At 39.9% G+C, this 15560-nt stretch overlaps 1 protein-coding gene across 1 annotated transcript in view; it reads left to right on the top strand.

Moving 5' to 3' along the window:
• The window catches only part of ddrgk1 (DDRGK domain containing 1), a 34735-nt gene extending 19567 nt beyond the window's left edge, over positions 1–15168 (top strand). The window contains exon 8 of the mRNA XM_084325450.1: positions 13360–15168. Coding sequence (XP_084181576.1) covers positions 13360–13520 — 161 coding nt within the window. The 3' untranslated portion in view covers positions 13521–15168. The remainder of the gene's footprint in view (positions 1–13359) is intronic.
• The last annotated feature ends 392 nt before the right edge of the window (positions 15169–15560 follow it).

Genomic DNA, 15560 nt, shown 5'->3' with positions numbered 1-15560 from the left:
TTGTCATTCTCATCCGACTCGAAGGAGACGCGTTGCGTGCTGTTGTTCGCCCCCATGTCAGACCGCACTGATATCCGAAAGCGACGACTCTACATGCAATTATTTTCATCCACTGATGTGTTTTTGTAAGTTTGTCTACGTTGTCAAGCCGGCTGCCGGTGGCAGGAGTTTGTAGGTCTGCGCGCAGTGGTCTGTCCACTTCCCCTAGGTGGGCGGCATCTTCTAGAAAATGAGTGTTCATTGGAGGAGCTTAGAGCGCATCTGTACAACGATGATGTTCATTGGTTATGGTCTGATTATTATGTGGCGCAAATGGGAGGAATCAAGGGGGGGGTCAGAGTTCGGTTTGTGCCAGTGAGCGAATCAGTAGATTGCAGAATGATTTTTTTTGTTTTGTTTTGTAATTACTAGTACTCGCCAGACTGGCGAGTGCTCTTCATGAATTACTCGCCAAACGTAAAAAATACTCGCAATTGGCGAGTAAAGTGGCCTAATTTCCTCCCCTGAACCTAACCTACGGAACTGCAGCTGTTTTGACTGTGCAATGCAGCAATCTCTGATTGGATTTGAAGGTTGTCAATCATTCAACCCGCGTTCATGGGTGGTGTGAGGCAAATCTGCACAGGCAGTGCTTAGATTACTCAAATAGCCTATTTTGATTGGATAATAGAATGAAAAGTACTGCCTGTGCAGTGAAGGTTTCACTTAGTGATTGACAGCTAGCCATGACTGACTGCAGCCCTGACCAAAGAGCTCAGAGCTGTCACTTTTGGCCATTTTTGAAGAAAAAGAAATTCACTGGCATTTTTTTACAGAGGAAAACATTTATAATAAAAAAATAATAATTTAAAAAAAATATATAATTATATATATATATATATATATATAAATGAATAATAATTATGAGTGAATTTGTGTTTCACGTGTTGTCATAGAGAAACCTCCACTGGTTGATATATTGATCAGACTGATTGCAAACAAAGAAATGGACAATCAAGCTGCAAACAAAGAAATGGACAATCAAGCTGAAAGTAACGTTAGTGTCCTCTTACCGTTCGCCGATGAGACTGGAGGAAAAAGATCCCAATTATTTGACGTCAATCTGCTAGATCCATTTCCGGTTTATATGACGCAATAAACGCCAAAATCATATCGATTATTGCGTTTCGAAAGCGATCCAAATGCACTCGAGTGTGTATATTGATCCACGCCACAATATATCTCTGGCGGAGGAATTTCCTCCATGCACCGATCGCCACTTCCGGTTTGGTGTGAGTGTAACTCGCCCGACCATCCACCAGGCGGCGGTATTGAGGTGTTGCAATATCAGAACAGGGTCCGGCTGCGATTCCGGAGGGAGGCTGGATGAATTATGAATGCCATGGCGAAAAAATGAAATATTGATCCCAAACGTGATACGCCGTTGTTGGCGTTCAACGAATGGTGGGCAATACCGATTTACGCCGTTCTTGGTGCACAATGTGTTAACAAGGTGCTTAAAAAGTAGTTGAAATTCAAATCAACCATTCGCATTGAATGTTTTGTTCATCCATGATCAAATTGTTCTGAATCAAGAAATCTTTTTTTTTGTCTTTTTATAGAAATCTGACGAGTCGCTGTTGCGCGGTCTCAAACTGCTTTTCCTAATTTCTTCGCATGTGATGCTCTATCTTGCTCTAGCTGGCAAGCAGACCAAGACAAAAAACAGCATTTAAAAGTGAATTGTATCCTTCGAGTGACATCCTTGAAAATAAAAGAAATAGTGCTTGGAAAAGTACTTAAAAGTACTTGAATTTCATTTGGCAATGTCTGGGAACCCTGGATGTGGTGTAGTGGTGAACCTGGGATCAGATCCCACCATAACCTCTCCCTCTCAGCCTTCCTGCTGTCTCAATACAGAGAAAACACTTAAGGGGAGTGGACTCTCGTTATGAAAAACAAGTTCAAGTCAAGTGTTGGAAACACTGGGGGAAATGCAGGAATCATAGCAGCATGGGGGACGGGGGAGTGGAGATACCGGCAGGAAAAAATACTAGTAGAAATAGAAATAATATAAAATTATGAATAATAATATAAACTATACATAATTATATATACAAATACCGGTAGTAATAGATAATAATAATAGAATATAACCTAATAAGAATAATAGAGTGGCAGTATATTCTACCGATAATAGTAGTACATGGTATACATACAGTACTAGTAGTAATTGTTGAACCAGTGGTTCTCGGGACCCCCAAAGTGATACACATTAGGCTGTGGACCCAAAGTGATACCAGGGATTAAAGTTCTCCGTTGTACAACGGATTTCTGTCAATTTGATTCGCAACGGATTTTCCGTCAATTAACTACCTGGTATAATAGGATTTGTAGAGGCATACAATCTATTCTGATGTCGGTATTAGGTAGCCTATATAAATTATAATAATAGCATAGCCTACATATAGGCCTTTAACGCATGGGACAGACACGGAGCCCTGCGAATCCTGCATACAGTAAACTAACTTGATCGTTAATCTAAGTGTTGTCCTTGTATCTTTACACATCTTTAATATTTATAGGCTATAGCCTATACCCTCGTTTGGCCATAATAGCCTATTCTCAAATGACTATCCGCTGTGTCTCCTCGCTGACGGACCAGTAGCCTATATCATATCTGTAGCTGAGGGGCTACACAACCCTGACTGTATTTAAATAATGAGATTGACAAATACTAAATTATTAATTAACTAATATTAAATGTACACAAAATGGCGGACAGGGGTACAGGCATTAAAGCGTTCAGTCTTGAGACGGATTTCCGTCAATTTGATTATTTATATAATATTTTGATTTATATTTATATAATTTTTTTTTTATATATATATTTTTTAAATATAAAGTTTGCCAATAGGGATGTATCAGTAGTATTGGCAGTGGTAGTAGTCGTAATAGTAATCCAGTCTATTTTTTATTTTCTAAAAAATAAACTACCGGTAGTTCAACACAGGTAACCACTTTTGCTTAATTTCTTTGATGGCTCAAATGTATGCTCTAGTCTAGTGTCTAGTCGATTTTGTGCTTTGAGCACTAAGTTCATCATAGATCTAGCCCCTTAATTTTGACCACAGTCTCACTAAATCTTGTGGGAAACACTGAGGATTAAATTTTTTTTACGCCTGTGGGTAGGGCGTTCCACATTGTTGTGGCATAATTGCAAAACGTGTTTAGTCCCTTGTTTGTATGATAACAAGCCTTTTAGTTCATGGTTCAAAGTAATGGGGAAAAGGGTGCTAGCTCGCCATCAATCAGAAGCTAGCCACAAGACTTGCATTCACGCTCTCCAGCACACAGCCTCCCTGCCTGGCACAACAACCACAACAGTAGGGTCTATAGTCACAGGACAGTACGCTCTACAAGTAGGCTCCCTTAACACTTTCTCTGCCTAAAGGAGTGGATGATAACGTCCGGAGGAGAAAGATGAGGGCGGAGACGACAATCTCTGGAGTAGGTCTGGAGTTCCTACTCCAGAGGCTGATGTAGACGGTAACCGTGGAAGACCGTCGGGTAGTCGCTGGATATAGAGGGGGTCTCGTACGGACCGGGTTCCCACAGTCTAAAAACGCCAGAGCTTCGGGTAACGGATGGTGCGTTAGCCCAGGGGTTCTCAACCTTTCTGCTGCCAAGGCACCCCTGTGTTCAATAAAATATTCCAGGGCACCCCTACATACGATAAAGACTTTTTCGGTCCTGTCTTTTTTGCTACAATGATGATACAATGATTCTTTATTTGCCGTGCTGTCGTTGAGATGTTTTGTTGTTTGTCTTTGTTGCTTGTTGGTGAATCTGCAAATATGAATTGCCCCACGCGGGATCAATAAAGTTGTCTGAATCTGATGACAAAAGTGCTTGCTTTCAAAATAATGTTTATTTAAGAAAAAACTGAAAATCATGTATTTTTTTTTTAATACAGAAAAGGATCACTAAAGTGCTATCTGTTGCAGCTGCACTGTTCTCCATAAAAATAGCATATTTGGATAAGTTTGACAATTTCTCAAAAACAGAAAATCATGTATTTTTTTTAAATACAGAAAAGGATCACCAAGTTACCATTTCTCAAAAAATATAAATAAATACAGAAAATAAGCACTCGTTCACTCAGTGGACATTTCTAGCTCAATGCGAGGTCCGCTGCTGCTGGCTAATAATACGGTCAATACGTGGGGAGATCTTTGACAAGGCAACACGCATGTCATCATCAAGGCTCAACTTGGCCCTATATTTTGTTTTCAGAGCTGTCATGGATGAAAAGCCAGCTTCACACAGATATGTGGGGCTGAATGGTATCAACACCTTAACTGCAGCATCATGAGATACTTGGTACTCAGCACCACACTCTGAAACTAGCTCTCCAGGTGGTATCAGATGAGATTTCAAAGATAAGATAAGATATTCCTTTATTGATCCCCTTGGGGAAATTCAGGCATCATAGCAGCATGGGGGGGAGGGGGGGAGGGGTAAGTTCTTCCAAGAGTTTGGATGGAGATGTGTCAGGAAGCTTTGTCTCAATGTTGTCTGTAAAGTATTTTTTTATCCAGAGTGACTTAATGATTTTCAGATTTTTAGAAATGGTCAAACTTATCCAAATATGGTATTTTCATGGAAAACAGTGCAGCTGCATCAGATAGCACTTTAGGGATAATTTTCTGTAATCCAAAAAATAATTTGGATTCACTATAAAGTGCATGTTCACTATAAAGTGCCACGTTTTGATATATTGAGCTTTAAACTTTAAGTAAATTTTTTGGAACACGCAACCTAAAACACCTTCCTCTCCCAAACCGTTCCTGCAATTGTTTTATGTTGCATGATCATGGATACATTTATTATGTATTGTATTTTTTATGTTTAAATATCAACATAATCTGTCTGTCCACCCTCAGTACATTTACTTTCAATATAATATAGTAGTCTGACTTCATCATATCTTTTCAAACGCACACACATAGAGGGAGAATGCCCCCCCCCCCCCCCCTCCTTCCCAGTCCTCCTTCCAAGTCCCCACCCTGCTGTTCTCTGTCGCTCTGAACAGGGCTTGTTGTTAGCTTATGCTAAAGGAACATTAATTCCGGTCTTAAACACAACGTGGCCACAAAGGAATGGCAAGGATTGCAAAGCATGTTATATGCATTTGACCCGTTGCGGAATAAAACAGCAGGGATTTGTTTTGGGTCGCAAAAACACTATCCTTGCTGTGTTTCAATGTCCGCGTTCCAGATCCAGAGTACGCTACTACTGCTGAGCTGAGAGACGCTAAGCTCACTGCTCAGCCTGCTGTGTTGAGATGCATCCTTATTGGCTGTGTGCTGTAGAGCGGATATGAGTCACGACACCACAGAGTTTCAAAATAAGAGTATCATAATGACCTAAATGTTGCTAGCTTTCGGAGCCTAGTTATTTAGCTGGAGCTGCGCGTGGGCAGAAATGAGACCCGCTATAGGATTTTCAAAATAAGACTGTTGTTATTCTATATTTTTAAAGAACATTGCCAGGCATCTCGCGGAACCCCTGGCAGCTATCCGCGGAACCCCTGTGTGCCGGGGAACCCCTGTTGAGAACCGCTGCGTTAGCCCTTTATACTGGGGCTAACTAGCAAACAGTCCGTTGGTTGCTATATGAGTTCAACCGCAACCGAACTCAGTCTAAACGTCTCTTCTGTCTCAGTTATCCTCTGCACGTCGCCGTCGGCAGATCGATGCAGGAGTATGGTATTCCTCCTCTCCCTTGGCGATACCACAACACCGTTTCCAACTAATATAATAATAACGGCACTAACGTTACCACCACAGCGCTGTAGCAAAACACCTCTCTCTCCTCACTTTTATTCTCCAACTAACGTTATCTTTTTTCTCCGTTCAATATGTGTTGAGTGGCTTGCGCTGTATATACACAACTAACAGTAACTTTCTCTGTTCCAATGGGTGCACGCTGTATCCACGTGATACAAGGAGCATACAGGCGAACAACAAAACACTATCGGGTCTACAGTAAATAATATTTATCTTGTATAAATAAAACAATATATATATATATATATATATATATAGAAAATAATAAACGTGGACTTTAGGTATTAATCTGGACCTTCAGAACAATATCATATTCCTATGTCTCCAAGGAATCGTGGGGCTCTGGGGAAGAAAGGTTGGGAACCCCTGCTATAGCATATCCTTTATAATGTTATAGGCTATTTTATTTCCAGTAGTCCATTTATGATTTTTGCCATAGCCGGTTTCAGTTATGCTGTGGCTGAGAGGGATCGGGATTAATGAAGCTGCTAGGAGACTGCGAATTAAAGCCACGATTGAAAATAATGTACTTCCTTTCTTGACAATAGCCTATAACAATAATACGAGAGAGAGCCTACAAGAACAATGAATCTCACTGACATGTAGCCTACGCCATGTGTAGCCTGCCTATGTGATCAATACAAATTTGAACTTGAATTCCATCACGTCTGTGCGGGAGCTCACAAATGGGCACACAAGCTGACGTTATTAGGCCTAACTATATAGCCTAAATCTATAAACGTTATGTCACACAAGCAAATTAGCCTACAAGAGTGTCTTAACACATCTTGCGCCAAAAACGAGTTTACTCGTTATTGCCCGCCAATCGAATAGCGCCAACAACGAGTTTACTCGTTTTTATGATCGTTATTTCCTTCATTCGCTATTGGCATTCACAATTCATCCAGGAAGGCTCCGGGAGCCAGCTGGACCCTGTCTGATATTTCAACGCCTCAATACCGCCGCCTGGTGGATTTTGGGCGAGTTGCACTCCACTCTAAACCGGATGTGGAGCTGTGCATCGGGGGAAATCCTCCGGCCGAGATATCTTGTAACGTGGATCAAGATACACACTCGAGTGCATGGGATCGCTTTCGAGAAGCAAGAATCAATATGCTTTCGGCGTTTATTGCGTCATACAAACGGAAAATGGATCTAGCAGATCGAAATCAAATAATTGGAAAAAAGATTCTCCAGACGCATCGGCCACAGGTAAGAGGAATCTAACGTTAATTCCAGCTCGATTGTCCATTTATTTCATTGCAATCTATCCGATCAACGTATGGTGTCGTACTAAAGAAAGCCGTTAGTGACAATCAAGGAATCATAAACGACCCCCCCCCCTTTCCTTCACGCATGATTGAGCATAATGTATAGCGATCATATGCATTTGAATTTTTTAATATAGTGTGTATAGGAACGAAACGCCAATCGATAATGTATAATACGCGTCTGGGCCTATAACGCGCATTCTAGGAATTACTGCTATACACTCTAAAAACATACTTATATTCACGACGGTACTAACACGACAATGTATGAATGGAAAAATATAACGTTCCCACATCCGGAACGATGGATACCCGATGTTGAATGGGCCATAGTAATGTCGATATAGCTATAATATTTAAAACGTTATAGCCCTGCAAAGAAGGTGAGCCACTCCATAGGGTTACAGCACTGGCAGAGAGTGGTATAAGATGGGCATACTGCGTGGCGCAGAATGTGTTAATGTACAGCAATCATTAGAAATAGCTAGTTGAAATGCCCTAAAGATTGCAATCAAATCAAAGTTTGGATTTAGCCTGATAGTGATTCATCTTTTCTGTAGCAGGCACTGTCATGAAACATCTGCTGAAAACACGTTGTTATTATTATTATTAGGCTATTATAGCCTTCTAACGAAAACACAATTATAAGGCTATAATTCTAAAGACCAACCTGCCTTAAATTAACCCTGTAGGCTACGGATTTTTTTTTATTAAATAGGATACACACCTAGGCTATATGACGCACCCCAACAGGATTGACTTTGCCATAAATCATAGGCTGATATACACTACATTCTCTTGAATATGACTTGCCCTGAAAAAAAAGTTCAGTCAGGAGATTTTTTTTTGCTTTAATCCCTGTGATATACATTAGGCTGTGGACCCAAAGCGATACACATTAGGCTGTGGACCCAAAGTGATACACATTGGGCTGTGGACCCAAAGTTATACACATTGGGCTGTGGACCCCTGTTTGAGCTCTATACGAGGCAACGTCTGTTACTGACTGACTCCCCACTGTTGAAATACGCATGCGTGAGTCTCCACTCCCCTTTGTTGAAACACACTGGCACACTGGCATCTATCCAGGTCCGGCTTAACTAGGCTTGTTTTTTTAATCCAGGCATGGATAAAGCCACGGTTTAGATGAACATGGTTTTGCTGACTTGCTTGTTCATGGCTGAAGGTTATTAGGTTATTGTTGGTCTTTATGCCATTGCATGTGGTTGTGTCATAGCAGTGGATCCACAGCATTGCTAGTGGAAGATTTACCCAAAAGAGTTCCTTGACTCCTGGTTTGTGACTTGGAGCGTCAAAATGTGGTAGAATGACTGCATATATAAATCTTTAGCAGTGTTTCCCACAGAATTTAGGCTATGAGGGGTGAACCTCCGACCCTCTAGGGGGGTCCGGGGGCATGCCCCCCGGAACATATATATATTCTTTTGTACATTTTAAAGTTAAATGCATAAATCTGGTGCACTTTGAGAGCAAAATGAAGAGGCTAGATCTATGATGAACTTTGTGCTCAAAATACAAAATCACTAGTGCTTCCCAATCCTCTCCTCGAAGCACCCCAGCCGTTCAATGTATTTGTTAAATTCCACCACCAGCACACCTGATTCAACTTAACTAGCCCTTTATTAGTTGAATCAGGTGTGCTGGTGGTGGAATTTTACAAATACATGGAACGGCTGGGGTGTCTCGAGGAGAGGTTTGGGAACCAGAGCACTAGAGCATACATTTGAGCCATCAAAGAAATGAAGCAAACGTGGTTACCTGTGTTGAACTGGTTTATTTTTTAGAAAATAAAAAAATATAGTGGATTACTATTACGACTACTACCACTGCCAATACGACTGATGCATCCCTATTGGCAAACTTTATATAAAAAAAAAAAAAGTAAATTAAAGTCTAGGTCTAGGTAATTAATGGGAAACCCTGTCTAGTCTACAAATCTCCACTGCCTAGTGCCTACACTGTAATCATAACTACTGTAATTTTCTGACTATAAGCCGCGCCTTTTTTCCCTATTTTTCGACCCTGCAGCTTATATAACGGTGCGGCTTATATGTGACTCGACGTGACTAAACTCGAAAATGTAAAAAATCGAAATATTGTTTTTTTGACTGCATTGAAATGTTATTTATCGTTTCCCTTATTTGCTAAACTTAATACAACTTGTAAATGAGTTAATTCTTGTTATTTGTCCAACAGTATTGTGTCCCAATGCTGGTGGGAAGACTGTAATTAAACATTAAAACACCTGCGGCTTATAGTCCAGTGCGGCTTATATATGTACACATCATTCAATTTAGCTGCTGCGGCTTATATTCAGGTGCGGCTTATAGTGCGAAAATTACGGTACCTACTAGGGGTGTAGCGGTACACGTATTCGTACCTAACCGATTCAGTACGGGTCCTTCGGTTCAGTATGCACTGTGTACCGAACTAATACAATGTTACTTTAACCACTAACGGAATGCACGGGCTGAACTTTTTTTTGCATGCAGAACTGAATTTAAAAACTCCCAAATTCATGCCGTGTACGATTACACTGTATATACAGTATATATTTTATCTATTTTAACCATATGAATATATTTGCATACAGTATATTCATGTTTACATACCTGTATGCATACCCACTATGTGCATTGTATACTATATTATCTACAGTATATCAAGTTCAAGTTTCTTTATGAGTTGTCATACAGAATACTTTTGCATGAAATGCTTCTTTCTGTTTTGCTCCTGAGAGTGTGCTAGATAAAATAACAAGATAGTGTAAAATTGTATATTATACAACGGCATGCAAATTTCTCGATTCTGATTGGCCATTCACACGTCTTTATTGGCAACAATCCACGGTCCTGGGCTCAGGACCCGCCCACAACCGAATCACATAACCCTCCCCGGCTCACTCCGGGAGAAAACAAGATCGCGGACAACAAATGGTTATGTTGAAAGCACCATAACGACTAAATATGAAGCGATTCTGTCAAGGGGAATGTGTTAGTCCTTTAAACAATGTTGGATGATGTAATTGATGGGTCTTGACTCAATCTAGAACAAAAGAAAAATCGCGGATTGATTGATAGATTAATTGATTGATTTAAATTTCTTCCTTCCTACTTTCTACTGACTGCAGCGTTCTCTCTCACACACTGTCCGACGCTGGCGTACCCACAAACACACACACACACATACACACACACACACACACACACACACACACACACATACACACACACACGCACACACACACTGTGACACACACACACACACACACACACACGCACACACACACACACACACTCCTGTCTGCAACAGCGGGGGAGTCAGACTGAGAGAGAAGCAGCGCTGTTTTAAGTGAGCATGGTCTATTGAATTGATTGATTGGTTGATTGCTAATTTTATTACTGTACCCCTGGTTTCCAACTGGTTAAGTTTAGGCTAAAAGAAATAAATAAAAAAATAGGGCGAAGAAAACGTTTTTTTCCTATAGGGCAAAGAAAACGTTTTAATTTGTTTTACCTACTTTATATTCTGCATCTGGTAATAAAATTTTCAATCAATCATTCCAATAATACACAGTTGGATGTGTTAGTTGGTTGGATGCACTTCAAGCTGCTTCCACATGAGGCAACTTCTCTCAATCATTCCAATAATACACAGTTGGATGTGTTAGTTTGGTTGGATGCACTTCAAGCTGCTTCCACATGGAGTTGTGGGAACTACTTTTTCTGGCGGATGGTTTTTTCAATAAATCTTCGATTAATGTGTGTTTATTGTATAGAAATAAGGTTGGATGAATCTGGCAGTTGTATAAAAGCTTTACACCACGTGCAGTCGTGATTTGTGACCAATAAACCATGCCTAGGGGGGTCTAACGACCCTCGGCTGCGCCTCGGGCCTAACAACCACCCCTAGGCATGGTTTATTGGTCACAAACCACTCCTGCGTGTGATGTAATGCTTAAATATAAGTATAAAATAGAAAGTCAAGTACGTAAACAACTAAACAACACAAAATGTTTTAATATACAGTATATGTACTGTAAAATAGAAAGTCAAGTTTGTAAACAAGTGTAAACAACACAAATGTTCAATATACATATTTATACAACGGCATGCAAATTTCTCGATTCTGATTGGCCATTCACACGTCTTTATTGGCAACAATCCACGGTCCTGGGCTCAGGACCCGCCCACAACCGAATCACATAACCCTCCCCGGCTCACTCCGGGAGAAAACAAGATCGCGGACAACAAATGGTTATGTTGAAAGCACCATAACGACTAAATATGAAGCGATTCTGTCAAGGGGAATGTGTTAGTCCTTTAAACAATGTTGGATGATGTAATTGATGGGTCTTGAGTCAATCTAGAACAAAAGAAAAATCGCGGTTTGATTGATAGATTAATTGATTGATTTAAATTTCTACTTCCTTCCCACTGACTGCAGCGTTCACTCTCACACTGTCCGACGCTGGCGTACCCACAAACACACACACACACACGCACACACGTACACGTTCACATTCACACACACACACTCCTGTCTGCAACAGCGGGGGAGTCAGACTGAGAGAGAAGCAGCGCTGTTTTAAGTGAGCATGGTCTATTGAATTGATTGATTGGTTGATTGCTAATTTTATTACTGTACCCCTGGTTTCCAACTGGTTAAGTTTAGGCTAAAAGAAATAAATAAAAAAATAGTGCGAAGAAAACGTTTTTTTTCCTATAGGGCAAAGAAAACCTTTTAATTTGTTTTACCTACTTTATATAGAAGCATCTAAGAATGAAGTTCTATGGAAAGTAGGTCTGCATTCCCTTAACAATTGTGTGTATTGAGCCGTACTGTATTGTACCCATTCTGCATCTGGTAATAAAATTTTCAATCAATCATTCCAATAATACACAGTTGGATGTGTTAGTTGGTTGGATGCACTTCAAGCTGCGCCTCGGGCCTAACGACCACCCCTAGGCATGGTTTATTGGTCACAAACCACTCCTGCGTGTGATGTAATGCTTAAATACAGTATATGTACAGTCTATACTTCTGTACAGTCTATACCGTCAGCTATTATACAGTACAGTGTAGAATGGTGAGGTATAGCTTAGCTTGTGGCGAGGTGCATGGGATTGATGCCAATAAATATAAAGTGTGTGTTAGTGTCTAAAGTGGGTAAAGTGGGTGCTACAGTGTGTTGTTTATTTAAAGTGAGTGTGTGCGTGTGGATGTGTGTGTTGTGGGTGTATTTGATGTTCTGTTATTCTTCATTGTTCATTGAGCATCCTGATGGCCTGGGGATAGAAGTTCCTTCTGAGTCTCTCTGTGCTTGCCATGAGACTCCGGTATCGCTTGCCTGACCACAGCATTTCAAAGAGGCAGTTGTTTGGGTGGCTGGCTAGTGCCTACTCTATTAGTTAAGTTTCTTTATTAGTTGTCATACAGAAATACAGAATACTTTGCATAAAATGCTTCTTTCTGTTTTGCTCCTGAGTGTTAGATAATAACAAGATAGTGTAAAATAAGTTATACCACTGGCCTGTATGGCTTACTACCATAGTATATTTATACTTTTATCACTGTACATAATAATACTATACATACATCAGATTAGCATATTTACTCAGTAGCTTTGTTATATACATTCCATTTAATCACTTGTTACTCTCTATATTGTTAATGCACTTTACTGTTGCCTTGCACTCTGGTTGGATGCCACTTTTTTTTTTATTGTACTGTACGATGGCAATACATTTGAGTCTAATCTAATTCAGCTGGAAGAGGAGCTGGAGGCATGCAGATTACATCGCCTACCTACTAGCACAGTTGTGAACTCCTCGATGCTGGCAAGTTGTCACCAGGGAGTATCATTCACTGTGTAGGAGTATGCAACTTGATTTAGAGCTGGATTCATAGACGTATACTGTAGATTAAACATATTCCTAGACTAAGAAGTATCTCTCCTAAATGAGATCTCCATTGAAAGTAGCTTATTAGGACGTAACTAAACATATTCCATGACTGTGAAACCAGTCCTTAGTCTTAAAAAAAAAACTCTTGAGTTGTTTAATTTTGTGAAGACATCACTCAGGGTTGTCGGCTAGGATATTCAGTGTGACCTTTGTATTGATCCATGTGTATATTAGTCTCTGCCTCTACGGTAAACACCATCTCTGATTCTCACTTCAATGCCTTTTAACTATCTTCAGGTCTTATGTTCACTTCTCTCTTGTTCTCTGCAGGTGTGATAGATGACAGAGGGAAGTTTATCTCCATCACCCCAGAGGAGCTGAATGCTGTGGCTCAGTTCATCAGACAGAGAGGCAGAGTGTCCATCACAGAGTTGGCCCAGGCCAGCAACAACCTCATCAACCTCACGCCTGAGATACGCCACACTGCCTGATGATGGCTGGACTACTGCACACAATACAACACACACACACTTAACCTCTAGCCTGTGCGGTCCGCCAATGACATCACGTCATAAAGCAAGCTCTACAGACAGTCTGACAAAATTATTGTTTAATTTTTCAAACGTATTCAAGTATAAACATCATAACCATGTCATAACAGCAGTTATAATGTATATTATCATCAATACGTTAGTTTACCAATAGGTTAACATGTTATTAGTTCGATTTTAGTTTTTCTGTTGTCGTGATCGCGAAAGTCAGCCATTTTGAAAAAGTGACCGTCGGTAATTGTAGTAATTTTTACGCCATTTTGAAGAGGACATCCAGAGCTTTCAATTAGCGTTTACATTTTTTTTTAAATACACTTCCCAGAGGCCTCTAGGTCAAAAAAATCTAATTACTTCTGTATGCATTTTTTAAATATCTTATTACTCTGGATAATATACCACAAAACTGAATGTTATTGGCATATATTGGAGCGCAGTTCGTTTGTCTCTCCTATTTTGAGCATTTAGCAACAATCGGATTTGAAATCAGTTTAAAAATGGCGACACTCTGGCAAGAATAAGAAACCTAGTGTGTACATACAGTAGATTTAATCTGTTCTTATGCATGCCTGGTGATACTAAATCCAAATTGAATTTGGGCATTTGAAAGATAAGATTTGGCACAATCCATAAATGTGTGAATTGGCTATAATAAGGTCATTTATAAGCCTGCTATTCTATATTCTATAATAATATTTCAAATTGCATTGGTCCGGATGGGAGAATTCAGTACTGTATCTACAAAACCTTCTGTTTAATCATCTTCCCTTTATTCATTTTCTTAGATTTTCTGTACACGTGATCTCAAGAAGGTACTGAATGAGCTCAGTGGCAGTTTTTCATGTCTGGTAATTTTTTGCATGGTGTTATTCACTGTCAAAGAAACATCATAATTCATATTCTCCTTTGTTTCATCACAATTTAAGCAAGCCTAGTAATAGACACTATTTCTGATACCGGGAATACATTCACTGAGGTCCATAGATGTCCCTAGATACCAAGAACATGCAAATGGACCTTGTAGAAGTGGAGCAATATTCCATTTACTTAGGTACCGCCGGTATGTATTTTAGGCAGATTTTCAGAAAATAGGGCTCCGGGCTTAAGAGGTTAACATGCTTCATTTGATTCCACTTCAAATCTCACATGAATTATGACATTCAGATGTTATAGACATTTAATAGGCTTTTAAGGACATATGGATACAAGTTTAAAAGCCATGCGTAATGTAGCACATCAGGCATATGTGCACCAGAATTGGCATCAAACATAGTGAAACCTCTGGTTATTTCATTAACAATGTCCCTTACAACAGGAATGGTGTTAAAATGGTTAATGTGATTTTTGGCACTAAATTTAAGCAGACTCGGGTCCTCCTCTCTCAGAAGCGGCAACACACACCCACACACACACACACTTTAACATGCTCACACTTGGGCAGAGCTTGGAATTCCTCTCCGAATGGGACATTTTAACACATTTTGTTAAGTCATTTGAAACTACACCATGTCCTTCGCTGGATTAATTTATGACCTTAGTTCTTTGTATTGAATACAGATTTGATTGTATTTTAATAAAGTTCAGTTTGAAAGGTTAATGCAATGGTGGTTTGATTTATTCAGATATTTTCTGTGTAATTGGACTAAACTTAACTAAACTCAAATAAAATAGGACGACTCAAGGTTGTGCTACAGTATGATTCAAGATTGATTGATTTTATTCAGGTAAGCAAGGCCAGCCACATAAAGTTGGGTGTATCTATTTGTTGAACTGCTCAAAAGCAGAAGTTCTTGTGTAGTAACTGGTTTGTGTTTCAGTTTTTAAGATTTCTCTATTTAGTCTGAAAGTTTCCTTTCACAGGGTCCCCATTATGAAATGGTATCCACCTTGAAGATGGGATGAGATCTTCCTTTATTAATCCACTTCGGGAAATCCAGATGTCATGCACAGGTCGTGGGAGGGGAGTTGTAGGCAGGGTAATGG

This window comes from Notolepis coatsorum, assembly GCF_963971535.1.
Source record: "Notolepis coatsorum genome assembly, chromosome: 11".
Lineage (NCBI taxonomy): Eukaryota > Metazoa > Chordata > Actinopteri > Aulopiformes > Paralepididae > Notolepis > Notolepis coatsorum.
This window is presented reverse-complemented; position numbering and strand designations above follow the sequence as displayed.